General features: G+C 40.8%; 1 protein-coding gene across 1 annotated transcript in view; it reads right to left on the bottom strand.

The window, feature by feature from the left end:
• The window catches only part of Thbs4 (thrombospondin 4), a 40,706-nt gene extending 22,515 nt beyond the window's left edge, over window positions 1-18,191 (bottom strand). Inside the window, exons 1-5 of the mRNA XM_020155078.2 lie at window positions 17,862-18,191; window positions 13,494-13,697; window positions 3,187-3,434; window positions 523-631; window positions 48-130 (exon numbers count right to left, since the gene is read on the bottom strand). Of these exons, the coding sequence (XP_020010667.1) occupies window positions 48-130; window positions 523-631; window positions 3,187-3,434; window positions 13,494-13,697; window positions 17,862-17,949 (732 nt within the window). The 5' untranslated portion in view covers window positions 17,950-18,191. The remainder of the gene's footprint in view (window positions 1-47; window positions 131-522; window positions 632-3,186; window positions 3,435-13,493; window positions 13,698-17,861) is intronic.
• Between the last annotated feature and the right edge of the window lie 374 nt (window positions 18,192-18,565).

Below are 18,565 nucleotides of genomic sequence, written 5' to 3' on the forward strand. Positions count from 1 at the left end.
GCTCTGATACGACCTGAGCTTTTCTCATGGTAGGTCCTGTTTGTTACCTGTTGTCTCAGAAGATCCTTCACCTCTCCCAGTAGCTGGTTTAGTTGTGTCATTTGACCCAAGAACTGTCGATTAAAGTCCCCTGTTGGAATAGCAAAAGGTTAGGAAAATTTAGCCAATGACAGTCCAAGCCAAATGACTCCCCAGAGAATCATCAGGACAAGGTAATTAAAAAGCCTTGGGTAACTATATTTAATTTGGGGTAATTTAGCTAGCTCATCTAACAAAATAATGCTAACAATTCCACTGTTAGTTAGTTCAAATTCATGTGAATTGTAAAGAAGTATAAGAAAAAGATTCCTGGCTCTGCACTTTGCATAACATCATGACTTCTGAAGATGCATTCTGTGTGTGTGTGGGGGGGAGGGGGTTCTGATGACAGTCCCCTCTGGGTGATGGGACCTAGGCCACTCAGGGATCTAGGCATTTGTCTGGGTTGGTGATAATGTGCAAACTGCCCATGAGAGCCCATACCTGTGCTTGTGGCAGCCAGTGGCTCACTCTGCTGCAGAAAGCAGTCTTGCAGGCTGGCAACCTGGAACAGTGAGCCCCGCACCACCAGCTTCAGCTCTTCTAAGAAGTCCTGGAAAAAAACCACATGCATACCACAGATTGCTGCCACTGTTCGAAGCCAATGTGCTTGCAGACTCAGTTTTTATAACAGAGTAGTCTTGTACACTTAGATGGTGGTATCTTATGTAATTCTGCAGGTTCACATTTTCCTAAACCCTGTCAGCCCTACCCTTTGGACTGAAGCAAATATAGAAGTAGCCAGTTCCCTAGGAAATTACTGGCATCCAACTTGGCCATCAAGGTAGCTGACAGAAGGAAAGGCTGTTTTCCTCTATGGTGACTGAGTTATTTTGTGGCAGGAATCCCTTAAGAACTGTCTGGAATTTGTTTATGGAGCTTAGACTGTAATAAGATATTGATCTCAATTTTAAACAGTAGTGTTTTTAAGATATCTTGACTCTAGGTTTTTGCAAAGCCTTTGATTTCCTTGGACTATAAGAATGAATAAGCAGTATATTCTATGATCATTTGGTAGTTGGCACTGAATTTTTACATGACCGGCAGATAGCAATCATTCGTTGTCAGTCACAAAGTCAATTTCCTTATCCCTTTATCCTGTAATTTTTACTTGTACTCATTTTTGTTATATCTAGATATGACAGAAAAAAGTTTGTGTTAACGGCTAATGTAAAGTCATCTTTATTATTTTAGAAATGAGTAGGCTAAGGATTTTCAGAGGAATTCTACTTTTCAATTTAGCTAAGATTTATGCAACACATGCTAGGTAACAGGCACTGTGTTGGATGTGGGACTATGCACTGTATGAAAGTGCGAACCACAACTGCTTCTGCCCGCCCCCCACAGTATCTGAATGCCTAGAATGGGCCTATTTGTGACCAATTAACTGCTTGAGTGAATAACTATTCAACTATGAAGACCGAGCCTCTGTGGTCCCTGCTGATAGTCCAAGGAGGCGAAGCTTTTGAGAAAATTCCAATGAGTGTAGTTTCTGGTAATCTTGTCAAGGCTGAGTCCTGACTTTTAGAAAACTGACTTATTTGGCTGTGGATGCTAATTTCTGAAATGGTCAGTGACACAATTTCTGAATGTCATTCTGATTTCTTGGGCTATTTTGGAGGTTGAGAAGTAAAGTTAACCATACTTTTCATTAATTATTCTCTATATAAATCCACATTTAAAAAATCTCTCTAGCTGGGTATGGTGGTTCATACCTGTAATCCCAGCATCTGGGAAGTTGAGACAGTAGTATTGTGAATTTGAGGTCAGCCTGGACTACATAGCAAGACCCTGTCTCATGAAAACCAACCAAACAAACAAAAAGCAAAAACAAAAACCACACCCCTCCCCCATCTCTTTATATGGCTCTCTGCAATACCAAAATAAAACCACTAACAACAAAGCCCCTTAGATTTTGACTTTCTTGGAATTTCTGCTTAAAATGTTTCCTGTTGTTCAAGCACAAAATTCTGGGATCAGATTCATAGTTTTTATATCACTATCTAAAACCTCACTGCAATCCTACTTGTAATGAAAATCATTGCTTACACCTGCTTCTTTGTACAAAGGGTACAGAGCAGCTTGTAACTAAGGCACATATAATGAAATAATAAAATAGAAATGAAAAATAAGGGTCAAGGGACAGAAGAAAACAATAAACCATAGCAGATGAACATGGTTACTGATTTTGGCATAATTCTATACTATATAAAATTCAAGAACTATGACCAGATATGTTATTGGAAAGAACAAAGAATACTAGCTCTTTATAGGAAATAAAGCATCTCCTAGCACAAAAATTCTAAAAGAAATCTATGTTCAAGCGTGGTGGTGTAGGCCTGTGATCCCAGCATATAGGATGCTGAGGCAATAAGATTACTGGTTCAAGGCCAGCCTGGTCACATAGTCCCTGTCTCAAAAAACCAAGAGCTGGAGATATAGCTCAGTGATAGACCTTGCCTATCATGGGTAAGGCCCTGGGTTCCTCCCCAGCATTGCAAAAAATAAAAAAAGGTATACTTGCAATTTCAATGCAAGTATAATGATATAATAACAGAAATAACATTAACATGGCATAAAACAAAACGCAGAGGTGATAGACTTTTTTCAAGACCACATGAAACTAATTTAGATGTCCTGCCAAGACCTGTGAAAACTGTTCCTATGTTTGGCAGTTTCCACCATTCTTATTAAAAACTAATGAATAATAACTTCATAGAAAGAATGAAATCGATAATTCTATTTTGCAAAGATAATTATTTTAGTTGTGCTTACTCCTTTCTAACTTTACAATTGGAAAAGATGACTTCAAAGGGTGTACTTTCTAAAAGCAGAAGTTCTCAATTTTGGCTTCATATTAGAATCACTATTTAAAAAAATACTGATGTGTAGGCACCAGGCCCACAGTTCCTGATTAACCTGTCTTGAAGGTGGCCCTCTAGCAGGTGTTTGGCAAGTTCCCTCACTGGTCCCAATATGTAGTGTCATTGGACCCACTGATGCGGAACAAGAATGGACTGACAACATTTTCCCCAGCATACACCTCTGTACCCCCAAGGCCTTGGCAGTCCATCTTATAACTTTGGAAAATGGTTTTCCGGATCCTACCTGTGCCTTCCTTTGGAACGTTCTCAATTCAGTGGACTCAGGATTCTGGGAGAGACCAGAAAAGGCTCTGGGCAGATTATGGATGGACTCCACCTGGGTGCAGTCCACGTAGAGCTCTACTGAGCCAGCCCCTCGCTGTAAGTTGGTCAACCGTAGGAGGATCCTGTGCCGCCTCCCGTCAGCCAGCTGCAGGTTGTTGAAAACCACCAAATGGATCTTCCCATCGTTCTTCAGGTAACGGAGGACGGCTGCAACGGGCACAGATTAATGAATGGAGTGAGAAGGGGAAGGAGGCTGGTTCTGTGTTGAGTGGCCTGCTGGTCACAGGGCTAGGTCACTGGAAAGAGTCACAGAATATTGAACTTCTGTGTGCCAGGCCCTGTTCTTGGCATGGCAAAGCACTAGCACGGGAACCCACTCACTTCCTGAGGATGTTTTGTGCTGATGGACAGACACCCAATACTAGCAAATCTGAAAATGAGCAATACACCTTCAGATAGTGATAAACACAGTGAGCAAGCAGAACCCCAGCAGGAAATAAACCAAAGTCCAAGTCAGTTCCTGAGGGTTTGGATTCACATTTACTGTGTGGAACACTGCCACATGTGGGGCTGAGGGCTCTCCTTAGTTGCTGTAGATACTTCATTTCTCCTCACTGCAACCCTGTGAGGCTGGATAACTACAGATGAGGGACGCTCAGATAGGGAGCTGCTCAAGGACACTGTAAGTAGCAGGACTAGAATTTGAAGTGTGGTTTATTCCATGACTAATGGACTGCTAGACATGGGTAGGTGGCTGTAAGCATATGTCAAAGTGGGTGTAATCTGTCATATGGCCCATAGCAGCCCTTCCCTAAATTTAACATTGCTTAGATAGCAAAGGGAGAAGGACCAAGAGGCAGATCATCTTTTTTTTCCCTAGGCATGAAGCAATCAATCTTATGCTTAGTAAGTGAAAATTCATATGGATTTAAAAATTCTTGTTTTCAGCCTCCTTTTGACTCCATTATTGTCCTGAATATATTGGGTGTTAAGCTAATACCTGGTCCTGAAGCTAACTTTTTGTGAGTGGAGCCCACCGGCTAGGGTTTGCTAGAAAGACCAAAGTGCTTTGCTTCCAAGATTTTAGTGAGTCTACCAATATACCTCTAAATCCATTCACAGGTACCATTTCCAAACCAAAAATCTGTTATCAGAAACAACTCTGGGAACAAGGTTGAGGCTGATTACAAATATTGCTGAATAACTGCTGTATGAAACACCTAATTGCAGCTCCAAAGGTCTGAGTCAACGCCTTTGGCTACCCCAGGGAAGGAAGGCCTTAAACTGACAGAACTGATCTGGAGGGAAAATTAGTGATGTGCACCAGAACCTTGAACATGTACAGATCTAAGGCCACTCCTGGAATTTGAAACTGAGGTGGAAAAAGAAGAAGGGAGGGGGATGAGGAGGATAAGATGTGTAGATAAGAATGTGCATTTCAGAAATATTTATTATAATAAACACTTGGCACACATGAAAACTGAAAAGAAAGGATTGGCTACTTAAATTATGATATAATCATCAAATAGGCCACTAAGAAATAGTTGCCTATTAAAAGAACAAAAAGATATTGCTGATATTTGGTTAAGTGAAAAAGAAAAGAAGGTTATGTCAGTACAGTTTCATTCAGAAAAAAAGTCTGTGAATGTATGTAATCATACATGAACATATATATGTGTATGTATAAATACAAGTATATATATATATACACACACATGTATAGAGAAAATTAGAAGAAGCTATGTCAACATTGGTTTGGTAATTGCTGGGTGCTTGATGTGTGATTTGTTTTTCTTCTCTTGCTCATTTTCATTGTCTACTTTTTCTATAAGAAACACTCATGACTTATGAGAGCTTGTCTGGAGATTCTAGCAGGGAAGTGTAGCTACTTGTATATCCTTGACCAGAGAATGGTCTTCCTCTATCAGGCAAGGTCATCCTCTTTGGCTGAATGCACAGTTTCAGGAAGGAGGCACATGGGGTGGTAAGGGAGGAAGGGGATACATGCCTACCCAGCTAGATCAGCTGAATCAACCTTAGCAATCATTGAGGTGACAGATGTTGCAACCAGATCACCCTCACATCCTAGAAACATCAATTATTTATGTATTAAAAAGTAAAAAAGAAATGTACACATTCACCAAAATGCTATTGCGGTCAATCTGTGTTACCTGAGCAAATAACATGGATTGTATTTCTTCCAATACTTTTCTGTAGAGTAGAAATGCCAACTTGCTGCTGCCACATGCACTACATAGCCAAGAATATATGTTTATGTTGCAGTATCACCAAAGAAAATAGTCATTACTGTGAAACTCAGGATATATTTTACTTTTTCCACATTAAACTTTCTATGTTCATTTTCCTACACCCTTTTAACTCTTACTAGATTTGATTTTCCTTTTGACCATGAACTGGAGAAACTAGAGAGAGCGAGCTGGCATCGGGTTCTGTGAGGTAAAGAGATGCCAGGAGGTGTCAGATAGATCTTCCGTTACGTCTATGTGGTCCCCACCATGTGCATCCGGAAAGAAAAGAACTGGTAAGACCTGACAAGACAGACCAGCCAAAAGGACAGGCTGTGATTTCAGTCCAATGCTAGGTTTCCTGAAGTAAAATATCAGAAAGACTTAAATAAATATGCTATGAAAAGACAGAAAATGGTAGATGGAGGGAAATCGACATGAGAAGGAATTCTTAAGGTTTATTTCTAATCTGGGATATGACATAATTTTTGCCTTTTATTTAATGTCAATTGTTGAGAATTTATAATAGAAGCTGCATAGGCTGGAAATTAATCAGAGGCATCTGGAGTAACTAAAAAGGGAGAAATATATCCCAAACATAAGCACAAATTCAATTTTTTACTTCAATTATTTTCCAATTTGGAACAGGTTTTCAAATACCTGTAGTTTTTATAGGCCAATAAAAATACCACTTGGACCACCAAACTTGAATTAGTCACACACATGTATCCAATATCCCATCCTTCTAGCTATAGTCCCTACGCCTGTTCTCAAAATTAACAGTTTAAGAAGATGTACATAGGGACTTAAATACTGTTTTTGGCAGTGCTAGTACTGGACTCAGGGCTCATGCATGCTCTACCACCTGAACCACACCCTGTCCTTTTGCTTTTAGTTTTTCAGATAGGGTCTCATGCTAACTTTGCCCAGACCAGCTCGGACTGCAATCCTCTAGGTTAGGTGGGACCACAGGCTTGAGCCACCACTCCCAGCTTGTTTTTGAGATAGGATCTTAAGACTGTATCTTTGAGATATGTGCCACCATCCCTGACAAAACAAATTCTCTTGATTTTCTTCCCCAAACTAAGATTTCTATACAATTCAAAGGAAACCTTTTCTTAGGCATGCTGCCATTTTAACAGGCCCTTTGAGTGTACAGTCTTCTTGACTGAAGAGCTGAGTTGGATTTTATAGAGAGTTCCCAGTAGGTACTTTATATATAACAGGTGCACATCACATGTTGCAAATATGAACTTTCAGTGAATAATTGAATGATTGCATTTCAAGCTTTTCATATGGAAAACAGAAAAGTTTAGAGTAGCAGTTCAACATCTTATTCCTTGTAGCAGATCATACTACTGTGTCCCTGTTCTCACTAGGGGATTCTGGACTTCTTGCCTTGCTTTTTGTTGCAATGCAACACTGACAAATGCCTCACACTCCCAGATCTTGTGACAACAGCACAAGAAAAAAAAAAAAAGAAAGGAGAATCATGGGAACTTCCATCTTCACAATGTCTGTTAGCAGAGAAATTATCAAATGACTTAACTTTTACCATTCTTCATACTTGATTCAATAATTCTCGTTTCTCTTATGGCTCCCATTTTTCATTTTTCTTTTTTGTTGCAAATTCTTTACTTCACTGCCGCTACACTTATTATATTCTCAGAGCAGAGAAACTACCAGAGGGCAGACAGCACCTGCTCAGTAAACTCAACGTGTTCACATTGGTCATATTGAGTCTGGAAACAGTCAAAAACACTGATCTATGGAGCCCTGCAGTCTGCCAAGTGGGAGCTTCCCCAGCCTTCCCAGAATGCAGCTTTGCAGGGAGAGGGACAGGTCAGACCTGTGTCCTTTTTCCAGGGCTCATGTCACCCTTTCTCAGCCCAATACACACAGAGCAGAAGGATCAAAACAGGAAAATACTGCAGAGGAAGTTAAGGGCACCATCCCAGCACCCAACAAGGAGTGAGGAGCCAGCCCTGCATTTTAGAACAGCCACACCTCCTGAGTCTACCACACCCTGCCTCGTCACCACCACAGGGAGCACCACTCTGAGGAAAAGGGTACAATTCTGTTTCTTCAGCTGCTGCACATTCAGCACACATGCATGATTTTCACTCACCACCAGCTCATCAAATGTGCTTGGGGATTTGGCCTGCTTAATATTGCAGGCCCAGGACAAAGGATGCAGTCACACTGGCCTGAATGGAAGGCTGTTGGCCCACGGTGCTCCTCTGGCAGATGGCATCTCTGCCTCTGCTCTGCCCCGGGCTTCTTGGTTAGAACCTGGCTCATCTTCCCAGGGTAGGCCTCATTCTGCACAGATTTTGGGGACTTTATAGGATTGTTCTGATTAATTTCTCAATGAGCACACAGATAAGCAAATGAAATCCTTCATTGACTCCCCAGTGGTTTCTAAATAATGTCTAAACTCCTTATCCTTATCCTGCCACTTCAATGACTCTGCAGATTGCCACGTCTACTTCTTACTAATTTCCTTCTATACCTTATCACCTGAGAGTGACAATACAACTATTTATGGAATGACAAAATACAGTATTCATGTGTTCACCATGGACTTTGTCATATCTTTTTAAAAATGTGGATGTACTTTCTACTGGTTTATTTATAAAAATCCTTTCCCTCTAAACTTACATATTTATGTATTTGGCCTGATTCTGTGACTCTGTCCAAAGCTGAGTACCAGACTTACACAGGAAGCCCACCGCCTGGCCTGATTAACTGCCTTGTCAGTGACTGGCAGACAGTAAAAGCAAACCCAAGCAATGGGGACGGGAAGACTGTATCTCAAGACAGAAGTTTCAAAAGGTGACTTTTGAAAAGTGGACCTTGTACTCAAAAATATTATGAAACGTTGGCTTACATGTAAAGAAGTAGGGCACCAGGGTTAAAAAAAAAAACCCAAAACTGGAAATGATAGTATTTTGTCTGCTTGGACACAGAAATGCAGAGTGACCTGGTCTGCAGGCAGCACACTGATGAAGGTAGTACAAACTTTCTGCTTTGCTTGGCAAATAGCTTTGCTCCTTGGCACTTTTAAATATATAATGAAAACTATCACTGTCAACTTTTCTTCTTCTTCTAAAGCAAATTACATTTTAAAAAATGTCTCCTTTCTATTAATGTCTTTTGTGAGAGGTATTCTTGTTTGTCTTTGCTAATTTATCTTTACGGCTTATTGACTAGGTCATGGTAACTTCAGTACTTTGGAAATACATACAAAAGGTAAATCATCAAAATGCTTTTCCTAAAAATACTCTGGGTGACTCCTAGCTGTGATAAATGCAGGCGTGTTCCCAAATTTTCTTATAATAGTTTGAACAAATGTAAAGCTTGTAGAATACACACACACACAGAGCAAAGAAATGAACCAGTGAACAGAAGTGCAGCAGTTATATTAAACGTCTGCAGAGGGCTTTATGTTTTGAAAAATTATGAGACTCATCATAGCACATGACCGTGTGGCAAGTGACAAGGCAGTGAGGTGCACAGAATCCAAAGGTCATGTTACAGGAGGAGCTGCATGGCAATGTCCTAAGCACCCATGGAGCCTTTCTAGCCTTAGTTGAATCACAGAATATTAGCATTATAAGTCATCCAGCTTAATATCTCACTTCACAAATCTCTTCAATAAAAGCGCAGCCTCTACCAGCACATTTCCGGTAACAAGGAACTCATTATTTTGCAGAGAAGCCCATTTCACTTTTGGATAGCTCTCCATGATTTTCCTAATATAGAGCCAATAACTGTTTCCTCTGACTTTCACCAATTGGTCCTAATTTTATTTTTCAGAGCTATAGACGGATTTAATCTGTTTCTCATTTCAAATGTCTTTCTTCAAATACTTTAAGGCAACTTTCATATCTATCTGGTCTTTTGTCTGACTCCTTTATTTTTCTAGTTCCTTTAACTTTTCAACTTGGATGTGATAAAAAAAAATTAGGTCTAAATAGATTCTTTTTTCAAGGTAGTCTCTGATGTGACAGTATCCCTGTGAAATGTGTCCAGGACTAGATACAGTATTATAGATGTGGCTTAGACATGGAGAACACAGTGGGACTATTATTTCCCTTAATTTAGCCACACATATCCATTAATGAAAGCTAAGGAGTCATTTAAAAATAGCTGCCTCGTAGTATCTGCTCATTCATTCATTCAGCAATATTTTTGAGTGTCCATTAATGTGTCCACACTGTGCTCAGCACTTTCTGGCTCTTAATGTTAACTACAGCTCTTAGTTTAGCCCTCTCAGATCCTGCACTTCTGTAATTTACTTTTCACTCCTAGTGGATGGATTTACAGTGATGCTTATTAAGTTTTATCTGATTGTGGCCTATTGTGTCATCTTGTAAATATTAGTGACTCAGTTTTCCAGCTTTGTGTTAATTGTAAACACAATAAAATGCTGTCTATCTACACTTAAGTTACTATGTTAAAAAGTTTAATGCTCAAGACAGAGCCTTGTCAAAAACCCTCTAAATACTTGGCTATATGGCAACTTATTACACTTAGCAGTACTATTGTCTAGCTCATTCTTTTTTATATTGTTCAGAAAGGTGTAATGAGGTGTTTAAGTGGCATAAAATTATTTTCAAAGTCAAGATACATTATTCTCTACAACATGTTTTTGATTGACTAAGAAATTTTACTGAAAAAATAGTTTGGTGTGACTTATTCTTAGTAAACCCATTTTTATCTTCAAAAATCCCAGATTTCTTTTCCAAGCAATCCTAAAATACATGAATATGCCATAAACCTCTGGAGGTTTGTCCTAAAGTTCACCAGCCTATGGTTTTCAGACTCTCCCTTTCCTTTCTTTATAAAAAGGGAAATATGAGCCTCTCTCCAGTCTGTTCTCCGTGATTTCTAAATGTTATTGACAGTGGCTCCACTATCACTTTCTTCACCGAACACCCCAATATATAAATAAATATGCAAATTAACTACATCCTTATCTAGCTGGGATTTTGTTTTCTTCTGCTATTCTTGACCATTTGAAGAGCTTTTCATTTGATGTCTAAGACAGAAGCAAAAGAGCTGATATGACTTATGTCAGTCATCTGTTAATCCTGCATTATATATTCCAGGAAGTGAATTTAGTTCTTCCTTATTCTGAACATAGCTAAAAAAATCCCTTTTATTATGTTATATGTGAGTCACTAATTTGACTCAATTTTTCTGTCCTAATTATTACAGTTTCATGAAAAATTTAAAATTCTTTCCATCTTCTGCATATAACCACTTTAAAATTGTGCTTATTGTGCTCATTCAAGGATACTACATAGAAGTATTTTGAAAGTTAAAAGGAAAACGAGTGTCAAGCCTTTGGCATAGTTGGCACATTGTAAGGACTCCATAAATGTTATTATTGTTTGAGGCCCCTCATCTTCCCACTCATTGCTGGGTCCAGAATGTTAGTTTCTAAACTCCCATCTCTCAATCTGTACTTCTCCTTAGCCTGAAGGCTTCAGAAACACTATTACGAGCCATTGGACATCTCCTGCCCTTAGGCTAAGTTGTACCAGACACTGTAATTTCCGAATTTTCACCATGGCGTACGTTTGTTTTTAACAAAGTCTACTCTTCTCAGGCTCCATTTATATTCTAGTCAATCTGCTCATGAACTACTATGTTCAAGACCCTGTGCTTACTGCACTGCAGTACATGCAAAGTGGTGCAGCAGGTACAAACATAAGTTAAGGAACAGTTAGTCCCTGCCTGAAGGAAGCCTATAACTGTTTGGAGAGAAGACCTGGACATAATTCAAATACAAGGTAAACTAAGATTAGTGTCTTCTTTAAGAGTTACAAAGTCATATAAGGAAAACTGTGAGAAGGTGTTTGAGATGAGTCTTGAATGTCTATAGTCAGTTGGCTCCATTGCTTTTGGGCCTGTGGCAAGGCAGAATATCATGGTGCATGATGGAACAAAACTGCTCACCTCATGGAAGCCAGAAAGTAAAAGAAAGAGGAAGGGGCTAGAGTCCCAATATCCTTTTCAAGACATGCCCCCAGGACCTAAGTTCTTCCAACTAAGCCCAACCTATTAAATGTTCCACCAGCTCCCAATAATGCCACAGGCTGGGACAAAGCTTTTAGTACTTTGGCGTTTGGGGAACATTTACAACCAAAACCATACAGAAGGTGTTTATCAACCCTTTCATCTTCTCCCCCAAACTGTTGATCAGCTGGTATTCACAGCTGCCTCACATCACTGGTGATTCTTCAGGGGAAACACACCAACAATCCCCTTACTCATTTATCTATCTGCCAATATATCTAGTGTTACTCTTGTCTTTACAGAGTAAATGGAGAGAATCAGCTCAGGAGTAGTGGTGTCCTCATTTTTCCTGGTGCCATAGACTTTGCACAATGAATTCACAGATGGGCCCATGTAGAAATAGAAGGGGAGATGCAGTGAGGGTAAAAAGCTAAGAGCAGAGTTTTTCACTCTACAGAGAGGACCGTCTAGCCATTAAGTTGAGCTGAAAGAAAAAATCTTTCCCATGTGTCCAAAATAATTTGGTAAGAAGCTGTTGACCTATAGATGAAGAGCAATGATCTTCACAGAGCAAAGCTGAGTAGCTAGGTTGTAGGAAGATGAAGTAACTCCTTTGATAGATATGAGGCAAATGGGGCAGAGAGATGGGTCTAGTCACTTTTCAGCAGGGCAGAAAATAGGGCAAAGGGAGCAGGAATGGTTGGCAGATTCACTGACCATGTCCCCAGACTCCATTGTCTGCAACCTCACCGCAGCCCTGAGGAAGTAGGCTTGGGAGTGAGTAGGAGGGGAAGGGGAGTGTTGGAATTTCACCTAAAAGAAGGGTTACAGTCCTATTCTTTTTGCTTTAATTCTACAGTCCTAGGAAAGCTAAGAGCTGAAAGATTTAAGGGTTCAGTTATGAACAGATCTAAGAGAAACTCTAAGGCACTAGGAATTGTCTCCTTTTAAAGCAAGTGAAATGAATATAAAGCTCATGCAGAAGGACCAGCCCTCCTATTTTATTAAATGCATGAGGCAGCAGAACACATATCTGTCACAATCCTCAATAAACAGGAACAGGTGTTGTCCCCAGGGCACGGGTGGAGGGAAGAAGATGAAAAATCGTGACCTTTCTCCTTGGAAGTTATTTCTCAGTACTTGTAGGGGCCTTCCTTCCACAGTCAAACAGATGACAGCAGGGGTCAGAGGTAACGGACCTGCGTAAACCGGCATGAAATGGCAGAAAAGCTGCTCCTGCTGGCTGAGAAGTCTTTTTTCCTTCAAGGACAGCAAGGCGCTTGCAGAGCTGGGAGCTAGATCTGCTCAGCCATGATATCCAAGTGAATGTAAGGATGGTGGCAGGGGCTGTTAGGGGCTGAATGCTTGTGCTCTTTTCATGAAATTCATATACTGAACTCCTAATCTCCAATGTGATGGTATTTGGAGGTGGAGCCTTTGGGGGTTTAGATTAGGCCCTAAGGGTGGAGCCCTCACACTGGGACTCATGCTCTTAGAAGAAGAGAGATGAGAAAGTGTATCCTACCTCATGAGGATATAGTGAAAAGACCATCCGCAAGTCAGGAATGGGCCCTTACCAGGAACCATACCTGCCAGCACCTTGAACTTAGACTTTCAAGACCCCAGAACTGTGAGAAATAAATGTGTATTGTTTAAGCTGCCTGTGATATTTTGTTATGGCAACCAAGGCTGATTAAGACAGTGGTGTAATTATCCTGGTCTCATCTCTTCCTGAGCTAGATTCAGAGTAACATGAAGATGGGACAATGTCAAACTGCATCTTTGCATGAGCAATTCTTCATTCTTTCTTCCAGTATCACCCTCCAATGACCCTGCCAATGACATACAATAGGAATAATGTGGCATCGAAAATGACATGAACAATGGGTGAAATTAAAATGGTACGAGGGAGCCATCTTTAGGAAAGTGAACACCAAGTCCTGGGATAGGACAAGGGAAGTTTTAAGAAAATAATCTCTGTAGTTTTGCTTACCTTTGTTTAAGCGCCCCATCACTATAAATTCAAAATATTTACTACTGTCAGTTGAGGAGTAGAGGCCGAAGATGGTGGCTGAACTTTTAGTCTGCAGTTTGAAGGTAGAGATCACATACAGCTCACTCAGCATGGGGTCTGTCAGGACTGGCTGCAGAGCACCTGGGTTCAGCCTCTGACTGGAGGAGGGCAGCAGGTCAAAGACTGGGGAGAAGAGGTAAAGGGGTTGGTCAATGAAAGATTAATTTTGGGGCAGACATGTTTTTTTGGCGGGGGGAATTTGGCAATAAGCTACATAATAATGTCAATTAGTCTTGTATCATTTTTTTCACATTGCTAAAACTACCAGTTCTTTCCTGTCACATTTTAGTGGATGGATAAGCAGAAGAAACACAGTACAATATTTATCACCAGTCATAGACCTCAAGAGTAAGACTGAATTTGCAAATACAAAATTGGATTTGGCTAGACTAGTGGCTCTGAAAATACTCACTAGGAAAAGCATAAATGCTTCAAGTCCAAGGGAGACAGGCAACAGCATCCAGCTCATTGTTTTCTCATGTCCTCAAGCAGTGAATTTCCATCATTGGGTCCCTTACCTACCTCCCTGACTAGAGCCAATTTCATTTTCCTGGGCAGTGATAAATGACAGGGAATGCAGCAGAAAGCATGGGTGTGGTGGTAGATACAGTATCAGTGAAATAACTTGCCACCTTTGTACAACCTAAGTGTTACATCTGTGATTTTATGACTCTCCAATATTTTTCTGTTAAAACAACCCCATTGTAGAAACAAAACAAAATGATGTGGTTTCTATTTCTCAACTGTATCCTGATGGATAAAGTTGGTCTACAGTAACTAAAATCTGCATCTGTATTTGTACATGATGCATTCAGGCAAGTAAGCAGCACTTTCTCAAAAAAGCTTTGTAAGACTAAGCTGTGAGAGAGGCTGCCTGGAGCCACTTAAAAGGCAAAGGCCAAATTTGGGAAATACTCAATAGAAGTTGCTCAGAATCTTTTTATGCAAATATTGTTTGAATAATTCCATGGCATGCAGGAACTTCAGCACCTAGAACTCTCTCAGATACAATAATCCGGTTACTAAAAGGGTGATATTGATAATTTATAATGAACTCTTACAAATCAATAAAATGACAAGCATCCTAATAGAAAAAATGGATAAGGATGGTGAGGAGGCAATTTACAGAAAAAGAATTACAAATTATCAATAAGTATATTAATAAAAAGTTCATCTGCTTGTTTAATGGTGAAGGAATTGTTAACTTAAATAATAAATAGTAAGATATTTTCACTATCAAATTAGAAAAATCATAAATACAATAATACACAACTGTTGTATTCAGAGAAATGGGTCCTCTTGTATACTGCTTGGTAAGATTTAGATCTGTATAAATGTCTTGAAAACAGTTTGTCTGGGTGTCTATATCTATCTATCATCTATCTATCTCTATCTATCTATCTATCTATCTATCTATCTATTTATTTTGTCGCTACTGGAGTTTGAATTCAGAGCCTTGCATTTGCTAGGCAAGAGCTCTACCACTCAAGCCACACCTTAGCTATTTGAAGACTGTTTAAATAACAGTATCAAAGACCCTAAAACACAAATGTCCTTTGACCTAGCAATTCTACTTACAGGAATTTATCCTAAGGAAATAATAGATAAGATAGTAGATGATTTAGGTACAAGGATATTTGCCATCAATGGCAATTGTAGAATTTCTGTTTAGGAAGGAATTAGGTTAAAATGGAAGAGACAGGCTCTCTTAGCATAGTACTTTAACATGAGAACATAAACTATCCTTACCAAAGAAGGAAGGACTTGACAGGTTAAACGGGATGGTTAGTGCCAACCCAAGCCATCCTGTGGCACTTCAATTGTTCAATAAATTACTATTTATAATATCAAAATACTGGCAATAACTTGTGTCCTGTATTACAAACCTGCTAAATTAATTTCGATCCTTCAAAAAAATCAGAATACCGTATTCTTTAAAAATGTATCTAAATACCTTCACATATGAAAAGATGTTCATGACAAAGTGAAAAAATATTATAGAACTATAAGCATAACATGATCTCGTTTGAAATGTATATTTGCATAGGAGAAGATTTAAAATAAAAGACAGCTACACGTTAATATGAGAAGGAGCACTCTCTTGGTTATGCAAATTCTTTTTCTTTCTTAATCAATTTTTTTAAGCGAACAGATATTGCTTTTGTAGGAACAACTGAATAAAAGTTTTCAAACGAGCAGGAAAAAATTCAGCTACTCAAGAATTTCTCTTCTTTTTAAAAGACAATTTATCTTCAAACTGTCTCTATACTGATGCTTTTCTATGAGCCAGAGAACTTAATGCAGTAATGAATTTAAGACTACATGTGTTCCTTCTAGTGCTCTCTGTCTCCAAATGTGAAGACAGCTGCTTACTGGATTTCAAAAGAGGTATCTTATTTTTTTTTTAATTTCCAGGGAATTGGAAAGTTTAAATTTTCTGAAGGCATCTTCAGAAAAGAGATGTGTTCAAGGTATGGGAAATGCACTCAAAACTAAACTCCTGGTACTCCTGATACTCGTTTCAACTTTGATCAGATCCATAGCTTAACTCAGGCTAACGCTGCTGTATTTCAATCTGTGTGGTTCATTTGATCCATTTGCTGCTCTCTCAAGAGGCAGAGTGGGGATTTAGTTAGTAATGACTTTAGAGAGTGTTTTGAAAAGGAAATGAGACACTACCATTTTCTATTAATGTTATTACGTTTTAGTCAAAGTACCAGGATCCAAGCACAACTCTCTAGTGTTAAGGGTGAAATTACTGCTACCAATGAGCCCAAGTATTATGGAATGTAAATTGAATACATCTAATTTAGGACTAGCAATGCAGTTCAGAGGAAAAAGGAGATTAGCAAATTATCCAGTTGAGCTGACAATTGCAGACTAGAAAACTCAATAAAAGAGTCTATCAGAAATTTGATTTAATCAGACCATCTACTGCAACTAAATTAACCAGATAATTTAGGTTATAGACTGAGCTTAAGTCTCCATAAAACTGTCAGATCTAAGAAGCAGAATTCATTTGCAAGGTACACCATGAAGTTGTGTGCTCAGATGTCAAGAATTTATATATTAGGAAATGATTATACCCAAATTCAAATCTGCCAAATAACTTATGCAATAAGAACACTTGAATTGTGTTTAAAAACTTCCTCTCCTACCTTCCTAGAAGCACGGAGCACAATGCATATTACAGACTACAGCATTTCAAATATTTCAGCCCCAAGTAAGATTAGCAGCACAGTAGCTCCTGAAACCACAATTCTGGTTGCCTGGCCTTGAGTCAAGACAAGCTATTTGGTGAAATGCAAAGTTTAAAGGGGCAATCACTGATGGGATAAGGGGGATTGAGAATCCCCTCTCAGGAATTCTTTGCTCTGGCTTCATGAGGAATAACAATTTTTTACCTCAAGTTGTGTGCTCTTCCAATTTTATTTCCTTAGTCAGTAATAAATCAACCCAGGTGCCAAGTTCAAACAGGAAGGTCACCACTGGATAGCCAATCAGAGTCTAAGATCTAAGCTCTTTTCTTGGCTAAATCATTTCTTCCTTTTGGTTTTTACAAGAAATTCTGTTTAACCTTAAGAGCTTTCTGCCTTAGGGTACCCGTGTCACAAAGAGGGTTGAGGGGTATCCCTAAGTATGTTTTCAAATTATGTATTAAATTTTTACCTTTTCATAGAAAACGACCAGCTTCTCAGCCCTTTATATTTATCTCAGGTATCAAGAAATCAAGCCAGCTCCTGCGGGGGTGGAACCTTATTTTTGGGGATCGAACATTTTTTGGGGAGGTCCAAGCAGAAAGGCAGAAGGCAGAGCAATGAAGTAATGTCGAGCCTTTCTCAGGGGTGTCAATGTCCACTCTGGGTGAACACTGCTTCTGCCCAGCCCGAGTGGAAGAATTTCGCCAAGGGCTGAGTGGAGGGAAAGGGCTTCAGAGGACAGAAACTGGTTGGTTTCACTCAATTCGGATTTCACAGGACACCAGACCTGAGTTAGAAATCCAAGCGTCGTGTAGCAGGCTTTGACGTAAACCCCAAGACTTTTCATAGCCTGAAAATAAGTTTTGCACACCCCGCGAAATTGGTCTCATCACTGGATAATCGAATTTTAGAAAACCCTAGACTCTAATCACGACTTCCAGTCACAGTATGATTTGCTCCAGGCCCCAGAGGAACAGAGATGTGCTGGGCGAGGCCCCAGGAGCAGAGGGCCAAGCAGCGTGCGCTGGGGGCTTCACAGAGAAGGGACCCGGTGCCCGTCGCCATGCGCCGGCGGGATCCCACTTACCCTGGGGAGTGGCCTGGGCGCCGGCCCCCAGCCACGGCTGCAGGGCCAGGTGCAGGAGGAGGAAGGCGGCTCCGCGCGGGGCCAGCATGGTGTTGGCTCTTCCCACTCCCTGATGGGTTTGCGGGCGACAGCGGCGTTGCTCTGCCTCGATGTCCCCAGGCGGCGCGCTGTCCCAGGGCAGGGACCCCGCAGGCTGCACAGGTGACGAGTGCAAGGCGCGGGCAGTGCTGCGCGGGACGCGGCGTCCGGGCTGCCGTCGGCGGGCGATCGCGTCCTGGCCACGCGCAGAGCTGGGCGCAGGGCTGGGCTGGGCGATCGTCGTCCAGCGCTTTATAGTCCGGCCGCCCCAGGGCGGGGGAGGACCGAGGCCGGGGCGGCCCTTTTGGCGGGGATCCCCTTTTGCCAGGAAGAGTGGGGGCGGCGGGATCTGGGAACGTGGGGACCAGAAGGCGCGGGAAGGGACAGAGTCCTGGGGTGGCGCAGACACCGCTCTGGCGCGCCCAGAGGTTTAGGGGTGGGCAGAGCCGGAGTGGGCCGTAGGGGTTGCTGAGGACTAAGAAGAGGCACGCAGGAGGACCAGGTAGAGAGGACAGAGAGAAGAGGGCCAAAGGGAGGAAGACAGTGTCAGAGGCCAGCCAGCTTTAGGACACCATCAGTCTCCTCCCCGCCTTGTTTTCTAACAAGAACGTCTTTTGGATGGGCTC

This window comes from Castor canadensis, chromosome 6 (genome assembly GCF_047511655.1).
Source record: "Castor canadensis chromosome 6, mCasCan1.hap1v2, whole genome shotgun sequence".
Classification (NCBI taxonomy): domain Eukaryota; kingdom Metazoa; phylum Chordata; class Mammalia; order Rodentia; family Castoridae; genus Castor; species Castor canadensis.